The sequence below is a fragment of the Hemiscyllium ocellatum genome, chromosome 3 (assembly GCF_020745735.1).
Source record: "Hemiscyllium ocellatum isolate sHemOce1 chromosome 3, sHemOce1.pat.X.cur, whole genome shotgun sequence".
Lineage (NCBI taxonomy): Eukaryota > Metazoa > Chordata > Chondrichthyes > Orectolobiformes > Hemiscylliidae > Hemiscyllium > Hemiscyllium ocellatum.
Genome location: NC_083403.1, coordinates 84,663,258 through 84,687,185, shown reverse-complemented (window position 1 = coordinate 84,687,185; position 23,928 = coordinate 84,663,258). Strand labels below are relative to the sequence as shown.

Genomic DNA, 23,928 nt, shown 5'->3' with positions numbered 1-23,928 from the left:
CGGAGTGTGGAAGAGGCAAGCCAACATAAATTGTCTCTTACGATTTATTTAAACGAGTCTAAAAGTTCCTTAGCCTCTTCTGGTGATCTAAAATTATACTCGGATCCTTCGTGGTTAAAGCATAACGTTGCTGGGTAGCGTAAGGTGTATTGAATATTTAAGTTCCTTAGACATTTCTTCATCTCATCAAACGCCTTCCTCCTTCGTGCCAAAGCCGGGGAGAAGTCCTGAAATAACATAATCTTGGATCCTTCATGGATCATGGCTTTAGGATCCTTTCCAAGATTTCTGGAGGCATCCAGGAGTATCTGCCTCTCCCTATAACTCTGCAGCCGGAACAGGACCGGGCGTGGGCGCTGGTTGGGCCAGATCCGCGTACTGTGACCCGGTAGGCCCACTCCACCCTTACCCGATCAGTTTCAGCCCCCAGGTTTAAAAGCTGGGGCAGCCATCGCTCCAGAAATACTGCTAACTGTCCCTTCTCTTCTTGTTCAGGGAGGCCCAGAAGACGGATATTCTTTCTCCGATTTCTATTATCCAGGTCATCCATGTAGATTTCAAAGGCCCTGACTCTCTGCTCCAGAGCTCGCACCTGTTCTTCAGCTGTTTGTGCTGCAGCCTCGGAGGTCGTGGCCTTTAGCTCCGCCCCCTTCACTCGGCCCTGCAGTTCCTCAATAGCCTGGCTGTGCTTTTGTAACTTTTCTTCGAATGAGTTCCATCTCTGTCGGGATTCTGCGATGAAATTGACGAGTGTCGTTTCCAGCCTGGCAATCATCTCTTCAAGGCCTGTTTTTACATCAGCTGCAGCCGGAGGAGGGGGGGGGCGGGGTCTTTGTTTTCCGAGAGCTGCGAGATCCCTTTGGTTTACTCATTATCCACTTAATATTAAACTGCTTAAATATAATAGTAAGCAGCTAATTAAGGTTAGAAAATTTTTTTGGGTGGTTTGGTAAGTGTGGTGGGGGTGAGTAACTCACTTTACCCAGGTTTTGGGAAGAGCACTGTAAACTCAGACGTGCTGAGTCGCCGCCATCTTGGATCTCCCTGCTATTATTTTTAAAAGTAAGTAGTAGCATGGCTGTCTTTCCAAGCTGTCTGATTTAAACAAGTCCAATATCATTTTCAAACAAGATAGTGTGTTAGACTAATAAACATTCTTGTGTTATGGTTTTTAAACCTTGAGTGTTTGAAGCAGCTGAGATTTTTGTATTTCCATGGCTCCTTGTCTCAAACATATTGAAAAGTCAATGTGATCCATTGCATGATCATCTACATTCCATCTAACTCTCTTGTCTGTGATTAAGTAGAAAGACATGTTAACTGCTGTGTCCAGCCTATTTTGAATTGAATTAGAATTAGATTCGCCAAAGTGTGGAATTGTCCAGACCTAATAGTCTATGCTGCCAAAATCACGTGATAACTATTCTTATAATAGCTTTCTTAAAATTTGTAATCTGTGCATGCCTGCACTGTGTATGATTGTGTTCAGAGCCATTCTGCCACTAGAGGGCAGGGAAGGGCATAGCTAGCTGGGAAGGCATCACTTAGTGGGAAGATATCTTTACCCTTTAGCCAGATTTCTTTTAAGACTAGGATGTCAATAATTATTTTTTGGAAGCTTTCATGGTTTTAAAGGTTTGTATTGAAATCCAACATGAATACTTTATCAACCCTATCACTATATTTAAAATTCATTCATGGGATGAGGGTTCTTGCCCATTCCTAACTGCCCTGAGGGCAGCTGAAGTCAGCACAGTGCTATGGCCTTGGAATCTGATGTATGCAGACCAGGTAAGGATGGCAGATTTCAATCCCTAAAGGACATTTAGTAACCCAGATGGGCTTTTTTTGACAATCAACAATGGATTCTTGGTCATCATTAGACTTTTAATTCCAGATGTTTATTGAATTCAAATTCCACCATCTGCCATGGCAAGATTTGAACCCAGGTCCTCAGAATATTACTGAGATGTCTGGATTGATAGTCCAATGATAATACCACTGGGCGATCATCTTCCCCTATGCTGTAACTCTGGACTTTACTACTATATCTTAAAGCGTCTGACTAATTTTGCTTGTAGGAAAGAGAACATCGAGAGCAACTGCGAATGGGCCTGCTGAACCTTCCAACTCCAAAGAATGACTTTGAAATCGTGCTTCCAGAGAATGCAGAGCGAGAGCTTGAGGAACCAGAGACAGAAGATAATTTCATAGAAGATGCAGCTGATGTAGAATCCCGTAGACAAGTAAGTTGCTTCAAGAGTTCCACCAAAATAGATTTCTGAAAATACTTTTTGTGAACGCACTCCATTGTAAGCAAATTTACTAAATTTTATTTTAATTGTAATGTTTTTACTGGATCATTATGGCCAGGGTTTGAATTCTAGAAACTGATCCATTCTTTAAGTAATGACCTGGTAGCTCAGTTAAGTTGTCCAATGCATTTAGCAAATGTGCATTTTTACTTTAGAGACAAATTTATAAGTTTCAAACTTTTCACCTTTTTCTCTGCAGGCAATGAAAGATGCAGAACGAGAGAGGGAGTTAAAAAAGAGGCACCAGTCAGTACAGCGAAATCTTCCAAGACCTACAGAGGTAAGTATAAATTTTGCAATTTTATAAATACAAGCAGAAAATTGCATGAAATTGAAAGCTAATAAATCATATCCGACAGAATGTGGAAAAAAAGATTGCACAATGAAAATGAGACAATAGCATGAAAGATATAAATAAAGTTTTCATAATTTTTGAGATTAGATGTCATATGTATGAGCTGTTGAAATGTTCTTTAAAAAATTAAATTGAATTTTTGATTTTTAGGTAAATGAAACCATTTTACGGCCTCTGAATGTTGAACCACCTCTGACTGAGATGCAGAAAGCTGAAGAGATGGTGAAGAAAGAAATGATCGTTATGCTACACTATGATACACTTCATCATCCATATGTAGACCAATTTGGAAAAAGAGGGAAAGGCTCAGGATCAAGCTCTAGCAATGCTGAGCATATTGCTTTCCTGGAACACAATGGATATGAAAAAATCAGCAAAGAAGAGATGAAAAAGGTTTGTTAATGGTTGCAATGTTTTAAATTGAGTATATAACCATTTATTTATTTTGGATGATGGGACATTCAAATTCTAATTAGTAAACTCTGAAGAGATAGGAAGCAAAAAAATGAATTTAAGTTTGTATTGATGAGGGGAAGTAATTCTAGGGTATTCTATGCTTCATTCTGAGGGAAACGCAGTTTGTGTTTTTTGTTCGTTTCTCGGGGAGAAAAATTATTAAGTGTATGATCCAGAACTAAAAAATGCTGGGTGAGAGAGGTGTATGCAAACTATTCCTTACTGTGTCACTGTAGTGGCAGTACCTGACATTTGGCAAGATCTTTTACACTGACTAGTGGACCTGCTGGAAAAGACATATAAGAGTCAGTCAATAAATGTCTTTGGAAAGAAATTTGATGAGCAACTGATTTGGATTAAAAATTGAGGAATTAAGAATTAGATTTTACAATTAGTTCCTGTGCTGTTATACTTAAGACGTAAGGAGTATTAGTGGAGTGCAGGAGTTTAGAGCTGAACAGAAGAATTGTGGAAAGGAATGAATAATCTTGACTATTTCTTGATCTCCATTGAGAATTAGGAAGTAATTATGCAAAACATTCTGACAGTTAGGTATGGTAGAATCCAGAGTTGGGTAAATTGTACATGGTGCACAAGAGTTCTACAAATGATGAAGCACATGCGTTTTTCTTCAATTTTATATTGTCTATTTGCACAGAAAATATGTGCTATTACACAGTATGAAACTGAAGGAAAATGCATGTCAATATGCGCTAATAAGCTTTAAAATCTGTTTTAATTACTGAAAATAAAAATATTGGCTTTTCAGAGTTGAGGGACTATTACAGCAGGAAGTACTGAATGATTATCATCAGAGATGTTGAAAATATTTTTCAAAAAGAAAAGTTGATGAAAATTAATATTATATTCCCAAACATCATGATAAATGAAAGATTTTTATTCCTTGGATTCTTTTGTTGAAGTTTCCCTTCCAAATTGTATATTTTCTTAAACTTGTTTAAGCATTCAGTTTCCTCTATTTGTTTTCTAATCTGACATTAGATTGGAGTTCTGAAACAAAGAATGTACAGTTAGTCATCATTTACTTGTATGTACGTCATTACAGAATTTTGAATTTTTAACTTGTGCAAAATGAATAAAACAATATGAAAATAAGAACATAGATTTCAAAAAGATGCTCCAATATTGCAAATGCAAATTCACATATTACATTTGTTAAACTAAGTTTGTTATCTTGTGCAGTTGTTGTGCTCTTGGCTGCATACTTGAAGAGTACTAGAGTTAATGGTGTGGTTAATTTTTAAATCTGGAACAAGGCTAAACTCAGATTTTGACACTTCCGGAAATGCAATGTCAATAGCTAAACTATGATGAAAAACTTCAGTTACCTCTTTTCTGTTTAGCTGCCTGAATTATTTACATCTTAATCTAATTATTGGGTGCAGGTGTGTTCTGATCATGAAAGCATAGCTGAGATCAGTAGCATTTTGCCTATTTGTTTGCAGATACCATAAAGTTTATTTGAATAATTTGTCATTTTTAGCATGGATATACAACACATCTCTTACTAATTATTAATAATTTCTTAAAAATAGGACCTTCCTCAGTGTTGCAGTTGAATATAATTAATGCCAATGCTCAACCTGAGCTGGGATGTTGTGCCCAGATCTGTGCACCAGACACTGAAAAAGGGAGAGGGGCCGCAGGAGATGTATGAGAATACAGTTCGGATTGAAAAACTTCAGTTATGTTGGCAAACTGAAAAGAGGCTAGAGTAGTTCTCAGCAGAGACTTTTAAGGGGGAAGGTTTGATAGAATTGTTCAAAAGCATGAATGGTTTTCCTGGTGAAATTGTTTCTCTTATCAAGTTGAGGATTCAGAATATACTGCCTTAAAGTGGTGAAAGCAAATTCAATGATATGTTTCAAAAGAGAATTGAGTAAATACTTGAGTGTAGGTTTGGTAGAGTAATTTGAGAGAAGCCATTTTCAGTATCAAGATAGTTGACACCTAGAGAGCACAAATTTAGGTTTATTAGCAAAAGAACAGAGAAGAAATGTTCTTGTGCAATGTGTTGTTATAATTTGGAATGCTTTATGAGGTATGTTAGAAGCAATGTCTTTAGTAATTTTCAGAAAGAAATTGGATGAATATATGAAGAATAATGCAGGACTATGAGAAAGTTGAGACGAATTGGATACCTCTTTCAGAGATCTGTCGCAGTTATGATTTGTTGATTGGCCTCCTGTGTTGTGTGGTTCTATGTATACTGTCATTGAAGTTGTAATATCCTTATATCAAGTTACGCTTGATCTTTTGTTCATGTGTATTGTAATAAGTACTGGCAAGTTCATGAAAAGTTTGGATTCATGTGATTGTGAAGCACTTTGGGTAGTGTTTCAGGAAGAATAATTAGTTGTTATCATTCAGTTTATTGCTAATGTTGGTGTCAAAGCGCATATTTTTAAAATATGCTTGTATCTGGAAAGGTAATTGTAGTCTTTTGGACTGCAGTGGCTATACTTTAACCTTGTCCGTTAGGTCCTTGAGTTTTGTATTATTTTAAACTGATCATGATGTGCCAGTCTAGAAAGTGCCAGCAATAATATTTAGAAAGTCTTTGAGGGTTTATAATCTGATTAAATAAATAAGCTAGAATTTCAAAAATGTTCTATTTTGTTTCCTTTCCATAATTAAAATTCCTTTATGAAACGTTTGCAGTAAAAAATCATAAAGTCAAATGCAAGTATTTTGTGTTTTATTTTCCCAGGTGGCTGACTGTTATGAATTTTGATCAAAATAAAAGTTCTGTTTGTGAGTAAAGGGTTGGGGAATAATGCGTAATAGGTATATTTTGGGCTGTAACCAAATAGCTGTCTTGGATCACCCTGAATCTTCTGAAAGCTAACTTTCTGCACATGTAGTTGTAATGCCTATGATGATAAATTCAGTGATGTCCTAGGTAGCTGGCTGCATCAAAGATTGTGAAAATCTCAGAAAAACAAAAAGAAAGTTTATCTGTCAGGTTTGGGAGTGACACTTGGCCTGATAAATTGTGGCTGGCAAAGGGCAGAGGAGCAGCATGTTCTTTTGATGATTGATGTGAGCTTGGGAGGAGGGGTTTGGCGAGGTGTCAGGAGGAGATGGATGATAAAAAATGGTAGAGGAGCAGGGTGGTAGTGGAAAGGATCGTTCCCTGAGCTTCAAGCAGTTATAAATAGAGTGTCTATGTATTATTACCCACAGTCAGAGAATATAGTCAACAATTACCACCATCATAACGTACAGGTATAAACCAGTACTGATCCTGGCAAATGGACTGACTGGAATGACATCGATGATGGAAGAAGATATAATTACTTCTGGTCAGTTGATGTTGGGAATTAGTGAATCAAAATTGGTCACCTCCAATACTGCAACCTTCAATTAATGCCTTTATTGCTTACGGCCATAGTTTCAAATGCACTTCGTAAGGATATTACAACTTCAAATCACCACACTATTTCATAGTGTAGTTACGATACACCAATTGTGCCACTGGATGTCAGCAATGTGTTTGTAGTCATGTGTTAGAGTTTAACAAGACTGCTGTAGTGAATCAATGGACCCATTCACTCAGAACCAGATGCTCTCAAAATAGGTCAGCCTTTGTGGCAAAATTATGAAAGTTATTTTCAAATCCACTTGCTATTTTCATTTGCTCAGTCTATGAAAGCAATTACGAAGACAACAACAAATGTTTTTCTACTTTGCTGATTTTTCATTTGTTACCACTTATTTAATATTTTGTTTAATAGAATAGCATTTTTGAGATTAGATTAGATTAGATTACTTACAGTATGGAAACGGGCCCTTCGGCCCAACAAGTCCACACCGACCCGCCGAAGCGCAACCCACCCATACATTTACCCCTCACCTAACACTACGGGCAATTTAGCATGGCCAATTCACCCGACCCGCACAACTTTGGACTGTGGGAGGAAACCGGAGCACCCGGAGGAAACCCACGCAGACACGGGGAGAATATGCAAACTCCACACAGTCAGTCGCCTGAATCGGGAATTGAACCCAGGTCTCTGGCGCTGTGAGGCAGCAGTGCTAACCACTGTGCCACCGTGCCGCCCTACGCACCTGAAAAACACAATTCAGTATCTTCTGTATAGTATTTCAGGTTTGGAGCTATTTGAAGTGAAACCTGTAGCACAATGTTATAATTTTCTTGAAAAAAACAACATTCAATAATATCTTCAAATTATCAGGTTCCTTTTCAATTAATTTTTGTGGAATGTGAACATCGCTGTTTGGCCAGCATTTATTGCCCATCCTTAGTTGCCCTTGAGAAGGAGGTGGTGAGTCCACATGCTGTGGGTTGACTCACAATGCCACTGGGGTGGAATTCTAGGATTTTGACTCGGCTACAGTGAAGGAATGGCAATATATTTTCAAGTCAAGATGGTGAGTGGCTTGGAGGGGAACTTAAAGGTGATGTATTAGTAAAGGTATTGTAACATTTCTACTGTGTACCTTTTTTTCAGGCTAGCGATTTGTTGACGCTGGAGATGGAGGTTGTAAAACATGGTATGGGACATGGAGACCTTCCTCTTGAAGCATATAATCAGGTTTGGGAAGAATGTTACAGTCAGGTGTTGTATCTACCTGGACAAAACAGGTACACTCGAGCCAACCTGGCTAGCAAGAAAGACCGAATAGAGTCACTGGAAAAGAAGCTGGAGGTTAGTTTACACTAGAAAACTATTAGTTGCTGATTAAGATGAAAAGACTGGGTTTTGTCTTGCTCGTGGTCAAAAAGAACACGAGTCAAACCTATGTAAAACCAATTTCTTAGAGGATATAAGATTAGTACCATTCAGCCTTTCCAACTGAGAGCAATTAACTGAGAGTTATCTCATTTGTGATTACTTGTAGCTTAGTAGCTGGGAAAAATATTACAGAGCAGTTAAGAGGTAAATTGTAGAAGAAAGATCTGGGCAAATGGATTGCAGACGAGTTTAAACAAACAGTGCTGTGTTTTAAGGATGAAGTTACCAAAATAGCATTGTGTATTTAAAGTTAAGATCAGTAAGATAAAAGACAATCTGCATTGGTTCTCATGTATTGTAAAAAATGACTTAAATCACATCCAAAGTGGGAAGATGTTTAATTCTACAGCGATTAAATGTGCTGATAACAACTTATAGCAATATTACTCTTTTCCATTTAAAATGTGCATGAATGAAATTCTTTTTTAAGTTAAGAAATGTTGGTATTTTAGGGAGGGGGTTGCAGTTTGAAGTCTGTGTGACCACTAAATTGACCAGTGTTTTATTTAGTGCTCAGATTAGTTACAACACACAACACATAAAGAACATAGCATCCTGTTAAGGTCCACCAAAGGGTTGCAGTCCAACTTCAGAAAAGAAACCCTAATATAGTAGTATGACATTTTCTATTTCCCCGAATCCCTAAGTGCCAAATTGCAGTTTGTGCTGTCGGCACTTCCCACTGGAAACTAGGCGAAGACTGTAGTATAATTTCCCATTACAGTCTTTCAGTCCACAATGACCTTTTTCTTGTTAACTAGGCTATTGAATACCACAGATAAATGGGAAATGTTTGTTTTTTGTTTCTTCAACTTCCATTTGTTCTTAACCCAAAAGAAACATTTTATTCTTACATATTTGAAACTGGAACAGTGGTGCAATTTTATGTTGCATAATGTAATCAGAGGGAGATAGTCACAAAAGTAATTCTATTTACAGAGAAACTTCGATTGTCTGGCATTCGATTATCCGAATATCAGATTATCTAGCAAGATCGCAATGTCACAATGCTTGTTATCCGGCATTCAATTAACCACTGAAATAAATACTGCCCGCCTGTGTTCTTCAGATAATCAAGGTTCCTCAGTAGAGGGTTACCTATTAATTGAAATATAAGCGGTCAGCAATTTTAAAGATCACTTGTTTTTTATTTTCACACAAATTCACTATAGTGTGACAAGCATTGATTGTAAGAGTGGAATTGTTGCCGGTATTTTCAACCATCAGAAGATTGCTTTAATTTCTCAAACATGAATATTAACTAAATGTATTGAGAAGATTTTGCAGTCAGGGTGAACTAGTGGCACTAAACACTGTATAACCAAACTTTCTGTGGGATTTTAAGCTATGACTATGGCTTGCTACGATTAGAAACGTGTTTCAACACAGCATACCACAGGAAGCTGGGACATGCGAATAGGGCAAGCAACCGTGTCTCTTTGATTAGTCAGATTAGAGCACCATTTGAGCGTTGGAGGCTGAGGGGTGACCTTATAGAGGTTTACAAAATTATGAGGGGTATGGATAGAGTAAATAGGCAAAGTCTTTTCCCTGGGCTCAGGCAGTCCAGAACTAGAAGGCATAAGTTTAGGTGAGAGGGGAAAGATATAAAAGAGACCTAAGAGGCAACTTTTTCACACAGAGGGTGGAATGAGCTGCCAGAGGAAGTGGTGGAGGCTGGTACAATTGCAACATTTAAAAGACACCTGGATGGATATATGAATAGGAAGGGTTTGGAGGGATATGGGCTGGGTGCTGGCAGGTGAGACTAGATTGGGTTGGGATATCTGATCGACATGGACGGGTTGAACCGAAGGGTCTGTTTCCATGCTGTACATCTCTATGACTAGAAAGTGAACTGGACTAACCCCCATATAAACTATTCGAACAATTCAGAGTCTAGAAATCCTGCAGTGAGTAACTCAGCTCGTATTTCCTGCAAGCGTATTCACTATCTACAGAGCACCGATCAGGAGTGTGATCAGATTCTTCCCACTTGCCTGGATGGCTGCAGTCCAACAACTTTCAAGAAGCCTGACATCATCCAAGATAATCCAGCCCCTTTGAAACCACATCCATAAATATTCACTCCCTCCACCACCGATGTTTAGTAGCAGTAATGTATACCATCTACAAGATGCACAGCAGAAATTAACCAAGCCTGCTTAGATAGTATCTTTTAATTCCATGACTACTACTATTGAGTATGACAGGGACAGTGGATACATGGAAAGTTATTTAAATCAACCTGTCCAGACATGTTATTACACACCTATGGAGCAGGTGGGTCTTGAACCCCAGTCTCCTAGCTTGGAGGTAGGGATGCTACCACTTCACTACAATAGTTCTTCGGATAGTTCCTTTAGTGTCACTGGGTTAAAATCCTGAAAGCTGCCATTCCCTCCAAAAAAAAAACCAACACCACTGTGTGGCTGCTATGCCATCATTGTGAGGTGGGAGAAAAGAGAGAGATAAGAATCAAGAGCAAATGTTTTTACAAATGAAGTGTTATTTCTTTTAAGCTCACTAGCAATAATGATAATCCGAAGACTGAGACTTCATACTTATGAAAATGTATTTTCAGTGCCATCAGAAGTGTTTGGCAGCATGAGATTTAATAGAGGCAAAGAGTCATACAGATATAAACAGACCTTCGGTCCAACTAGTAAATGGTGAACATAATCCCAAAGTAAACCAGTCCAACCTGCCTGCTCCTGGCCCATATCCCTCCAAACGTTTCCTTTGTACTTCTCCAAATGTCTTTTAAACATTGTTATTGTACCCACATCTGCCACTTCCTCAGGAAATCTGTCCACATGTGAACCACTCTGTGTAAAAATATTTGCCACTAATCTCTCTTTCAAAACTCTCTCCTCTCACCTTAAAAAGATTTGCACCTCTATCTTGAAATCCCCCATCCTAGGGAAAAGACAACTACCATTAACTTAATCTATATTCCTTATTATCTTATGAACTTCTAGAAGGTTGCCTCTCAACCTCCTACCCTCCAGCGAAAAAAGTCCCATCCTATCAAGCCTTTCTTTATAACTCAAACCTTCCATACCTGGCAAAATCCTGGTAAGTCTCTTTTGACCCCTCGCCAGCTGAATAATGTCCTTCCTATAAAAACTTATTTACACTGGAATGGACAAACCATACCTTTTTCCTGGTGTGCTTAAGTTTCTATCATGCAAGTGCAGCACTTCACACTGTTTGTAACTGTTTCAATATCAATTGACTCAGTTGCAGAGGAGCTTCTGGAAGAGCAGGGCAACTTAGATGGCAACTTCCTGATTTCTGTGACGAATGTAGGTATGGTTGCTAGAAGCTGCTGTCCAATTTGCGCTCTACAACTGCTAAGCATTGGTAACCTCACAAACATTTTAATTGGGAAGTACAATATTATTACATTTGTAAGTTAAAATCTAACATAGATCTTTGTAGTGTTAATGTTACATAATTTTTGGTCAAATGGTGTTCAAATAACCTTTTCATTGATAATGTAAAGGCATTAACCTGAAATGCAGATTTCTACAGTATGTTTTGCAAGATTAATTACATTGGACTACATTTGCTACGTATTGAAGCAAGCAACTTCAGGAGTGATTTTCTTTTAATTTTTTTTAGTCCAGAAGTGTTCTACTGAACTTTTTTTCCTATTATCAAATCTTTTAATCTATTAACCATCATCATTACATCACCTGTGTTTTATAATTGATTAAATTACATGTAAAGCTTTTTTAAGGGAAATGCAGACCATCAAAGATGAGAGAGTTAGAGAAAGAGAGGGGGTTTAAAGAGTGATTAAATCCTTCTCTCTACCAGCTAGAAAGCTCACCAAGTATCAATTAGGTACTTATGTGCTATCCAGTGAGCTTTTCATCTAATCAGGACACTCACCTGGAAGTCCAGTCCTGCCTGAGGCTGCCACTGAATCAGAGGCCAACTCTAGAACCATAGCAATATGGTTGGCTCTCAGTTGTCCTCTGTAAGGACTAGCAAGCCACTTGGTTCAAGGGCAATTAGTATTGGACACCAAATGCAGGCCTTGCCAGTGACATCCACATCCATGAAATAATAAAAAATAAAATTTAAAGTACGCCAACAGCTGCCTACAGGCCTATTCCTAAAACTATTATGAGTGCTTCCAACCTGAGTCAAGACAGTTGTCAACATTTCTTGCAGTAAAAGATTTAGAATCCATCTGGGCAAGGGAGAAGTGCATGGGGAAGATTTACCCACAGACTACCACAAGGCTAAGTGCTTGCCCCAACATTGGTTGCTATATATAACTATACACATGGCAACACAACCTGCCAAAACCATATCCTGCACCTTCATCTTTGCCCATGACATCTTGTGTTGCTGGAGAAGATCCTTATTGGAGATATTACAAAGTTAACAGGGTACCGCTACATATGGTATCTAACATTGAAGCCTTTTAAAACCATCATTGTCCAATCACATTCCGTATTATGTACCTATCTGAAAACAATGTCATCTTTTTGACACTCCATTGAATGCAGCATGTGTATCATAATGGAACCCTCCATTCAGCACATCACTTCTGCCATACTGTCCTTGCGAACATCATTCCCTGCATATCTGCCATTTGATGAAACCCCATTAGCTGATTGAAACAATCCATGTTTTACCTCACTTCCTGACTTCACATGCCATAATGACCTGTTCAGTCTCCCACTGCCTGCCCTCCATCTCCTCAATGCTCAATATGGAGCATCCCTCTCTGAGCTAGATCAGCCAATACACATCCTTTGTATCAACAAATCAGAAACACTGGAATGCACGAACGAGTTCCTTGTGACAAACTTGCTTGAGTGGTAGACTTTTAATTACGATGGTGAGGGTGGTCATTGCTGAACTGCTTCAGAACAATTCAGCACTCCTGTGCTGCCAAACCCTACTGCAGGGGCCTCGGTACAAACTTCTTGTGCAGAGATACAAACAATACTGCACAGTAACAAAAGGTGTCCTCTCTACTCACAAAGTGGCAGACTGGCAAATGAGGAGACTGACTCCAAGAATTTGCATTCATTGAAGAATATGAAATTCACACAATACCTTGCACGCTTTTTAATAAAATGCACAAGGTTGGGAATATGAAGTGAAGTTACACATTTGCAAAAATTACACTTATTTATCCAGAAGAGTGCAGCATTGATCCACTTCAGCTGAAGCCATATTTTTAAACCAGAACTTTCTCTCAATGCAGAATAAATAAGATAGTGGCAAGTAATGATCAACCTGTAGGTAAAGGTTGCACAGTTTTCATGGTGAATACTTGCTGCTTGATTATGAAGGCTTGTTAAAATGTATGAAGCGAAAAGGAAATCTGAATGATAAATATCTTCTATCAGCCTGCTTTTAGGTGTTTAATTTACATTTGTTCTTTTGGCTTCAGAGGTGAATTGGTATTCCAGTTCTAACTTTTTATATGGTCATGTGGAACCAGCAAAAGTCTACACTTTAAAGCTTCAATGACTAAACTGATCATAAAGGCCAAGATATAACATGATTGCTTTAACGTGCAAAGAATTCCTGATGAAGGGCTTTTGCCCAAAATGTCAATTTTCCTGCTCCTCGGATGCTGCCTTTTCCAGCAACACATTTTCAGCTCTGATCTCCAGCATCTGCAGTCCTCACTTTCTCCCCTAAGCGTTTTTTTTAGCAATGTTTCTTTTTTAAACTCAATTTTTGGCTGAAAAAATAAGCGCAATGGGATTGCAAGCGTAGCATGTTTTATTTATACCCGTATGGATAAGTTTCAGTTAATCAAGGAAGTTATTCACAAAGGGTGGATTTGTTTAAAATATCTTGGCAGGGAAACGTGGTAAGTAGTTTGGAAATCATTCACACGCGTACTTCTGAGAATCAGGCAGTAGCAGTTCCATTCAGAGAATTTATCATGCTTCTATTGGTATTAAAAACAGCTGTGGACCATATCTAAGTAAGCATTTGTTAGTACAGTCCAACTTTAAGGTGCACAATCCTACTTGATCCTTTTGTGAGTGATGGTTTGAAATAACCATAATAGTGAAGGATAATTACAAAATTAGCATATTCCCAGTATTTAACAATAATTTAACGCAAGTATTTTTTCAGCATCCCTATACTAGTCTCCCAAACTTCATTATTGTGAATTTCACAAGTCTGAAAGACAACGTCTGACTGCCATTTTGAATCTAAACTAAGATTGTAACCAGTGAAGTGCCCTGGAATGAAATTCTGGAAATTCAAAAGAATTAATAATTTTGAGTTAGTTTTATTATCTACATCATTCTGCCTTTCACAATAATCTTGGAAAAAAAATTAGGAGACTGTTGGAATGGTGAATGGACTAATTCCTGTTGCATACAGTGGTAGGAAATTTAGTTTTATTTAAAGCCTCAATCTTCTAGAAATGGCCTGGATGGCAGGAGATACAATGTGCTAAATAGCTGCTTCTATTTTTTTTTCTTTAGTTGTGGTCTATTGTGCTCACCAGACCAGAATTGGTATTGTATTGTTTTCTATTGTATGATTCAAATAACATTCAAAAAGCAAGAGCAATTTGAACAGCTTGGTGTTTTTCTGGAGATGTCTCCCGTATATCTCAAGTGTTCTACTACGTAAATTGACACACAGGATGATTAAATATGGCAAATTCCATTTGAACAAAAGGCGTGCTTATGTATCAGTGGATGTTTTCTAGTGATAACTATAAATTCTGTAAATGAATTGAAGCTAATTTGAAAACATTCCATAGCAAACTTAAAATTCATGAAAATCAAAAGAACTGCAGATGGAGGAAAGCTAATTTTGACGTTATTAGGCAAGAACTTTCAAAAGCTGATTGATTCAAAAGATGTTCGCAGTAAAGGGACGGCTGTAAAATGGGAAGCCTTCATAATGGAGATAATGAGAGTCCAGAGATAGTATATTCTTGTTATGGTGAAAGAAAAGGCTGGTAGGTGTACAGAATGTTGGATGACTAGAGAAATTGAGGATTTGGTTAAGAAAAAGAAGGAAGTATATGTAGAAGGTTATAATGGTAGTAGGAGTATACTTAACAAGGAAATCAGGAGGACAAAAAGGGGACATGAGATACCTTTGACAAATAGGGTTAAGGAAAATCCAAAGGGTTTTTACAAATACATAAAGGACAAAAGGGTAACTAGGGAGAGAATAAGGCCCCGAAGAGAAAGTGAGGACTGCAGATGCTGGAGTATGCGAGTTGAAAAATGTGGTGCTGGAAAAATACGCAGGCCACGCAGCATCCGAGGAGCAGGAGAATTGATGTTTTGGGCTTATACCCGAAACATCAATACTCCTGTTCCTTGGACGCTGCCTGGCCTGCTGTGTTTTTCCAGAGAACAAGGCCCCTCATGGATCAGCAAGGCGGCCTTTGTGTGGAGCCGCTGGAGATGGGAGAGATACGAAACATGTATTTTGCCTCACTGTTTACTGTGGAAAAGGACATGTAAGATATAGAATTTGGGGAAATAGATTGTGACAGCTTGAAAAATGTTAATATTACAAAGGAGGAAGGGCAGGATGACTTGAGACAGATAAAGATGAATAAATTCCCATGACCTGATAAGGTGTACCCTACAACTCTGTAGGAAACTGCTGGGCCCCTTGCTGAGATATTTATACCATTCAAAATGCCTGTTAGCACACTGTAAGTAATCTAATCTAATCTAAACCAATGATAGTCACAGATGAGATGCCAGAACATTGGAGGTTGTCTAACATTGTATCGCTATTTTAAAATGGTGGTAAGGATAAGCCAGGGAATTATAGAGCGGTGAGGCTGACATTGGTGGTGGGCAAGTTGTTGGAGCGAATCTTGAGGGACAGGAGTTCCACATATTTGGAAAGGCAAGGACTGATCAGGGATCGTCAGCATGGCTTTGTGCATGGGAAATCATGTCTCACAAACTTGATTGAGTTTTTGAAGAATTCACAGAGGATTGATGAGGGCAGAGTGATGGATACGATCTATATGGACTTCAGTAAGGTGTTCGACAAGGTTTCTCTTGGGAGACTGATTAGCAAGGTTAGATCTCATGGAATACAGGAAAAACTAACCATTTGGATTCAGAACTGGCTCAAAGGTAGAAGACAGCGGGTTGTGGTGGACAGTTGTTTTTCAGACTGGAGGCCTGTGACCAGTGGAGTGTGACAAGGTTCGGTGCTGGGTCCGCTACTTCTCATAATTTATATAAATGATTTGGATGTGAACATTGGACATATAGTTAGTAAGTTTGTAAATGAGACCAAAATTGGAGCTGTAGTGAACAGCAAAGAAGGTTACCTCAGATTACAGCAGGATCTTGATCAGTTGGGCTGAGAAGTGGCAGATGGTGTTTAATTTAGATAAATGCTAAGTGTTGTGTTTTGGGCAAGTAAATCTTAGTAGGACTTATACACTTAATGGTAAGGTCCTGGGGAGTGTTGCTGAACAAAGAGACCTTGTTCATAGCTCCTTGAAAATAGAGTCACAGGTAAATAGGAGAATGAAGAAGGCATTTGATATGCTTTCCTTTAATGATCAGAGTATTGAGTATAGGAGTTGGGAGGTCATGTTGCAGCTGTACAGGACATTGGTCAGTCCACTATTGGAATATTGTATGCAATTTTAGTCTCCTTCCTATTGGAAGGATGTTGTGAAACTTGAAATGGTTCTGAAAAGATTTACAAGGATGTTGCCAGGGTTGGAGCATTTGAGCTATAGGGAGAGGTTGAATATTTTCCCTGGAGCGTTGGAGGCTGGGGAGTGACCTTATAGGGGTTTATAAAATCATGAGAGGCATGGATAGGATAGATAGACAAGGTTTCTTCCCTGGGGTCGGGGAGTCCAGAGCTAGAGGGTATAGGTTTAGGGTGAGAGGGAAAAGGTATAAAAGAGACCTAAGGAGCAACTTTTTCATGCAGTGGGTGGTGCATGTATGGAATGAACTGCCAGAGGAAGTGATGGAGGTTAGAACAATTGCAACACTTAAAAGACATTTGGATGGTATGTGAATAGAAAGGGTTTGGAGGGATATGGGTAGGGTGCTGGCAGATGGGACTAGATTCGGTTGAGATATCTGTTTGGCATGGATGAGTTTGAATGAAGGGTCTGTTTCCACGCTGCACATTTCTATGACTCTATGCTATAAATCAGAGACCAAAAATAGAAATTGCTGGAAAAACTCAGCAGTTCTGAAGAAGGGTCACTTGACCTGAAATGTCAACGCTGATTTGTCTCCATGGATGTCACCAAAACTGCTGAGCTTTTCCAGCAATTTCTATTTTTGTTTCTTAAAACTCACGACTTGACTGCTTATCCAGTACAACAGCCATGAGATAATTGTGCCTCTAACATTGAATGTGCTGTGCAATTTCATTATAGGGTGTTGGTCTGCTAAAAAGACAGTTTATGAATTTTGAAGTTGCATCCATATGTATCATTTTTTTTAAACAAATTCTCTAAAAATATTTGCCGCAATTCATAGTTTGACCTCATGAGGTTGATAATATCCATTTTTAAAATGTCACCTATAGCTTATTTTGAATTAGTCAGAATAAGTTTGTTATCTTGGCTGCACTTGTTTATGAGCAGCATGAAAGGTATATATGTTGCAAGTGCCTGCAACTCCTTCAACCTTGTAATCCCTTTGTACTACAGCTTGTCAAATGTCTTTGAAAAAAGGACAAAATGCCTTGCTTTAAATGCGTTTCATTAAAATGCCCTTGTTATTATCACAAGGTCAAAATCCCAAATAAAATTTCTGCACCCCCTTAGGCGTGATGTAGTAGTTCTGAAATGAAATTACTGCACCCCCTTAGGGGTGATGTAGCAGTTCCAAAATAAAATTACTGCACCCCTTTAGTGATAAAGTAACAGTTCTGAAATAAAATCACTGCACACTCTTGGGGGTGATGTAGCAGTTCTGAAATAAAATTACTGCACACCCTTAGGGGTGATGTAGCAGTTATCACTGATAACTAGTTTTTATTTGGTTCTGGAAATTGCTGATTATTTTTTGAGTCATAGTCACCATTTGCTTTTATTATAGACCAACAGAAATCACATGACTACAGAAGCAAAACAGGCAGCAAAAATGGAGAAAAAATTGAAGATATTGCTTGGAGGATATCAGTCACGTGCTACAGGTCTTATGAAACAGTTGAGTGATCTCTGGGATCAGATTGAGCAAGCACACCTGGAATTATGTACCTTTGAAGAATTAAAGAAGCATGAGGATATAGCTATTCCAAGGCGACAAGAGGTAATTCTGATGATCTTTACTTATTTGAATTGTGCAGAATCAGTAGATTTTTGTGTTTGCCACAATGTATTTTTTAAAATGAGTTCTTAAAATAATTTTTGTATCATTATAGTAAATTGAAAATGGTTTTGAACCCTGGGCTTGAGTGATAAGCTTTTTTCTATCGTAAAAGAAGGCAACTGAGAAAAATCAACAAAAACTTAAAAATGCCTGTCTCGTTTCAGTAGAAAACCATTTCCATTGATAAAAGCATCAGTTAAAAAGAAATGAATTTGTGGTGCCTCTACTTTCTCTCTGAAGTATTCAGTCCTAAATTCTAATGAGCCTACATTGCCTTTGGAGGGATAATATGGCAAGTGCTGGGAAGGAAGACCCTTGTGTACAATAGAAGATAAAGGTTTAGGTTCTGATCTGCATTTGATTTACATGGAATATAGTACTAAGTGGATAGCTTTAGCAATATTAGGTAGAATGCTTTCTCACCCAAAGAATTATGGCCTTGGGTAGACTACTGTCCTCAATGGTCATATGAAAAATTCAATTGTTGTATTCATTCTGAATTACATTTCCTTGGTACTACTAACAAATTATTAATTGCAGTACTGGCATTAAATGAAGAATTCAATTACTTCTGGGGTTTTTTGTGTCAAGTCACTTTAATCAATTAGACACAATCTTATTACAACTCATCGATTTTTGACAGGGTACATTTTTCATAATCAACACGAATGATATGCTCTGTAGCTGCCAAACATTATGTAAAGTTCTGTAGCACATTTAAGGAATGCAACATTTAACCATGTGATTCAAAAAGTCGCAGTGAAGTTTATTCCATAAACGTTTTCTGACAATCCAAAGGATGCATCCACAAAAGCAGTGAAGACTTTATGGTCTGTCATTAAGCATCATGTAACTTATGTTTTTTTTTCTCATATTGTTTCCTAACTCCAAAAACTCAGTCTTTGAGGGAAGATGTTGCACGGCAGCAGGAGAGAGAGAAAGAACTCCAGCAAAGGTATGCAGATCTACTTCTGGAAAAAGAAGGGCTTGTATCAGCCAAGTATTGAAAAGCGGAACCTCTGTTCTACATGCATTTCATATTGTTCTGTACAGTGAACTCCATTTAAGCAGTATTTTCTGTTACAATAATGGATTAAAAAGGAAACTTCAGTAACGTCACCCCATGCAAACTGTGCTTAGCATTTTGCTGTAGTATATATGAATCCTTTGTATATTCCACATGGAAAACATAAGTAATATATGGAGTAAAGTTCTTGTTTGGCAGTGGTGCAAGAAAACAATGTTCAGCTGATCTACTGTCAAAATCTCAGCAGTACTGAATTAAATATTTTTCTGAACATTTCTTAACTGTGTGTTAAACTTATGAAAGGGTGATTTGTACTGTGATTTGAGTAACATTCTAATAAAATGTGAAATTTGTTTTTTCTTTACATTGACTTACTTCCTTGTAATTTGAAAATAACTAGATCTGTGTGCATAACAGCTAATGTTAACTTATTGTAGTATTCACTCTTATTTGGGACTTGCATCTTTTCAATGTTCAAATTACAATTAATCAGCTGCGGTGTTGGTATATATAATAGATGCAAGCAAAAGAAAAAGGTGCACGACTGTACTGGAAGTCTGAGTTTCGACATGCTCAACTACGCCAGTGTATGATCTTGAAGGCCCTCGGCTTTTTTTAAAAAAATGCTCCCAGTAAGATTTGATCTAACCCAGAACAACAGCAATATCCTTGAAATATGTTTACAAACATTAAAATTAGAGTATCCTTTCCAGCACTGTTTGTGGCTTTGGATTATTATAACTTTCCAACCTGAGCACTTTGAGATGCATTTTGCTGATGCAGTATTATTTAGGATCAGCTTTGAAGATTTTCTGATATTCTACAAAAGGGGCCAACACCTAAAAACCATTATCAGAGTAATGCACCAGGACAAAGTTCGTCATACAGTCTTCTCATGTCTTTGTCCAAAGACAGCACCTTATCTTTGGATTCACCTCATCTCTAATGCCAGCTTTCCTTATTTGCGTTGAGTGAGATGTCGCCTACTCTTTGCAGACTTTGTGGTACTAATACATTTTACTTAGTGAGGTGATGCATTTGTAAGTATTCTTCTATTCATCATGAATCAGCTACCTATGCTTTGTATGCTGCTGACTCCTTGTGCAGCCCCTGTTCCTAGACAAGGAAAAACAACGTGATCACCATTTACACAATCAGGTCTCCAAAGATCTTCAATAAGGTTGCTTTTCATTCTTCTAAATTTCAATGATTTCAGGCCCAACTTACTCAACCTGTCTACATAAAATAGACTCTCCATACCCAGTATCAATCAAGTGAACTATCAGGACTGTCTCAAGTGCCAGTGTATCTTTTCCATTCACCTTGCCCATTTACCTGTTGAACTTAAATGCTTGTTTTTTTTGTGATTATTGCTTGAAACCCTTCTACCTAATCCTTCTGTACTGCAAGTTTCTGCAACCTTTCTCCATTTAAATAATATTTAGCTCTTCTGTTATTCCTGCCATAGCCTCACATTTTCCCATATTTTATTCCATCTGCCAAGTTTTAGCATGTCCGCTTACTGTTTGTCATCCTCACCATTTGTCTTTCCATGTACGAGCTTGGTGATAGTAAACTCAGTTCCATAAGCCAAGTCATTTATATAATACAAATAATCCTGATTCTGGCACTGATCCCCACAGTATTAGTTAGAGGTTGCCATCCTGAAAATGCTGCTTTAATCCCAACTCTGTAATTTATTAATTAGCCAATCCTCAAACAATGCTAATATATGCTGCTCCGAAAACAATGGAATCTTCTTTTATTAAGTAGCTTTTTTTGCGGTACCTTATCAAGCACCTCTTGAAAGTATAAATATATTATGTCTACCAAGTCCCTTTTATCTATCCTGCTTGTTATCTCCTCAAAGAACGGCATTGAATTTGTCAGGCATGATTTCCCCATCTATTACACACTTACGATTAAAGTAAAGACCGTCCAGCCTTGCCTTGTTCTCTTGACACTCTACATAGCTGAATTCATTGTGATTTGCTTCTTTTGCTATAGTATGAAGTTAAAAATCTCACAGCACCAGGTTATAGTCCAACAGATTTATTTGGAAGTACTAGCTTTTGGGGCACTTCTCCTTCATCGGGTAGCTGTGGAACAGGATCATAAGAGACAGAATTTATAACAAAAGGTCTCAGTCTCATGCAACTGAAACAATATATTGAACAAATCTAGATTGCGGTTAAGTCTTTATCTTTTAGAATTGATTGCAGGTTTCAGTTCATTAACATGTAAATCCCAGCTGCAAATGTGTTGCTGGTCAAAGCACAGCAGGCCAGGCAGCATCTCAGGAATAGAGAAATCGACGTTTCGAGCATAAGCCCTTCATCAGGAGTAAGAGAGAGCAGCCAAGCAGGCTAAGATAAAAGGTAGGGAGGAGGGACTAGGGGGAGGGGCGATGGAGGTGGGATAGGTGGAAGGAGGTCAAGGTGAGGGTGATAGGCCGGAGTGGGGTGGGGGCGGAGAGGTCAGGAAGAGGATTGCAGGTTAGGAGGGCGGTGCTGAGTTGAGGGAACCGACTGAGACAAGGTGGGGGGAGGGGAAATGAGGAAACTGGAGAAATCTGAATTCATACCTTGTGGTTGGAGGGTTCCCAGGCGGAAGATGAGGCGCTCCTCCTCCAGCCGTCGTGTTGTTATGTTCTGCCGGTGGAGGAGTCCAAGGACCTGCATGTCCTCGGTGGAGTGGGAGGGAGAGTTAAAGTGTTGAGCCACGGGGTGATTGGGTTGGTTGGTTCGGGCGGCCCGGAGGTGTTCTCTGAAGCGTTCCGCAAGTAAGCGGCCTGTCTCGGAACGCTTCAGAGAACACCTCCGGGCCGCCCGAACCAACCAACCCAATCACCCCGTGGCTCAACACTTTAACTCTCCCTCCCACTCCACCGAGGACATGCAGGTCCTTGGACTCCTCCACCAGCAGAACATAACAACACGACGGCTGGAGGAGGAGCGCCTCATCTTCCGCCTGGGAACCCTCCAACCACAAGGTATGAATTCAGATTTCTCCAGTTTCCTCATTTCCCCTCCCCCCACCTTGTCTCAGTCGGTTCCCTCAACTCAGCACCGCCCTCCTAACCTGCAATCTTCTTCCTGACCTCTCCGCCCCCACCCCACTCCGGCCTATCACCCTCACCTTGACCTCCTTCCACCTATCCCACCTCCATCGCCCCTCCCCCTAGTCCCTCCTCCCTACCTTTTATCTTAGCCTGCTTGGCTGCTCTCTCTTACTCCTGATGAAGGGCTTATGCTCGAAACGTCGAATTCTCTATTCCTGAGATGCTGCCTGGCCTGCTGTGCTTTGACCAGCAACACATTTGCAGCTGTGATCTCCAGCATCTGCAGACCTCATTTTTTACATGTAAATCCCAGACTTCTTTTAAATCACATTCTCAAGATAACTTAAGGCTTAATTTTTAAAAATGTGATATATTATGAGAAAAAAAACGATAATATGACATGTCTCTATTCCATTGATATTCCGTGCCCCCTCCCCGCCTCACTAGTTTAAACTTCTCCCAACAGTACTAGCAAACCTACTTATTATGTGGTTCAGATGCAGACCATCCCCTTTGTCAATGTCGCACCTTCCCCAAAAGTGGTCCCAGTGATCCAAGAATTGAAAACCTTCTCTCTTGCATGAACCCTTGAGGCATGCATTCTTCTGTCCTATTTTCCTACTTTTAAACTTGTTAGCACGTGGCACCGGGAGTCAGTCAGAGACGATGACCATTGAGGTCCTGCCTAGCTCCCTGAATTTTTGATGCAAGATCTTATTCCTCACTTTGCCTATGTCGTTGGTATCAACATGTACCATGACCTCTAACTCATCAGCTTCTCCTTCAGGATGTCTTGCAATCATTCATTGACAACCCAGATGCTGGCTCCAGGGAGGTCACACAACATCTTATAGTCATGTCTTTGGCTGCAGAAACGCCTGTCTGCTCCCCTCACCAAAGAATCCCCTATCATCATTGCTCTTCCTTTCTTCTTCCTCCCCGCAGTACAGTCAAGGCAATTGTGGTGTCAAAAGCTCGACTCTGACTGTATTCCCCTGAGGTACCAGCACTCATCATCTTTCAAAATAGAATATTGGTTAGTGAGTCGGACCCCAAGGGATTCCTGTATAACCTGCCTGTTTTTTTTTCTGGACTGTCTGATGGTCATTTATTCCCTTCTTTCCTCTCGTCCCTTGAGCTGCCGTGTGACCATTTAGAGAAATGTGCTAGCCATGTCATTCTCATTTTCACAGATGTGCCAGAGTGTCTTCAACCACTGCTCAAGCTGCGACAACTCCAGCTTCTGCAGTTGGGAGCACTTACTGCACATGTCATCATTTAGGACACTGGCAGCATAGAGGACTCCCCACATGTGACAGACTTACACGTTCTACTAGGCTGGCCTGTCCTGTCATGTCTTAAATTTACAATTAGCATCTTAGATTTAGACTAGCATTATTGGACATATTTTGTTGGACTTCCCACTCTATCATTAAGGTTATGAAAGGGTTAGCTAAATTCTCACTGTTCTAAATCTGTAGAAGCAGAAAGGATTTACCAGTAATTGTCAGGTGCCCAGTACTCAAAATGTTAATTGATGTTAAGCTAACTGGTCGATAATCATCTGTATTTTTACCTCCCTCTGTTTTTGAATAA

General features: G+C 39.1%; 1 protein-coding gene across 1 annotated transcript in view; it reads left to right on the top strand.

Annotated features, from left to right (window-relative positions):
- The window catches only part of cdc5l (CDC5 cell division cycle 5-like (S. pombe)), a 47,375-nt gene extending 27,769 nt beyond the window's left edge, over positions 1–19,606 (top strand). The window contains exons 11-16 of the mRNA XM_060851480.1: positions 2,082–2,246; positions 2,515–2,595; positions 2,821–3,063; positions 7,623–7,820; positions 17,972–18,184; positions 19,144–19,606. Of these exons, the coding sequence (XP_060707463.1) occupies positions 2,082–2,246; positions 2,515–2,595; positions 2,821–3,063; positions 7,623–7,820; positions 17,972–18,184; positions 19,144–19,251 (1,008 nt within the window). The 3' untranslated portion in view covers positions 19,252–19,606. The remainder of the gene's footprint in view (positions 1–2,081; positions 2,247–2,514; positions 2,596–2,820; positions 3,064–7,622; positions 7,821–17,971; positions 18,185–19,143) is intronic.
- Positions 19,607–23,928: the final 4,322 nt, after the last annotated feature.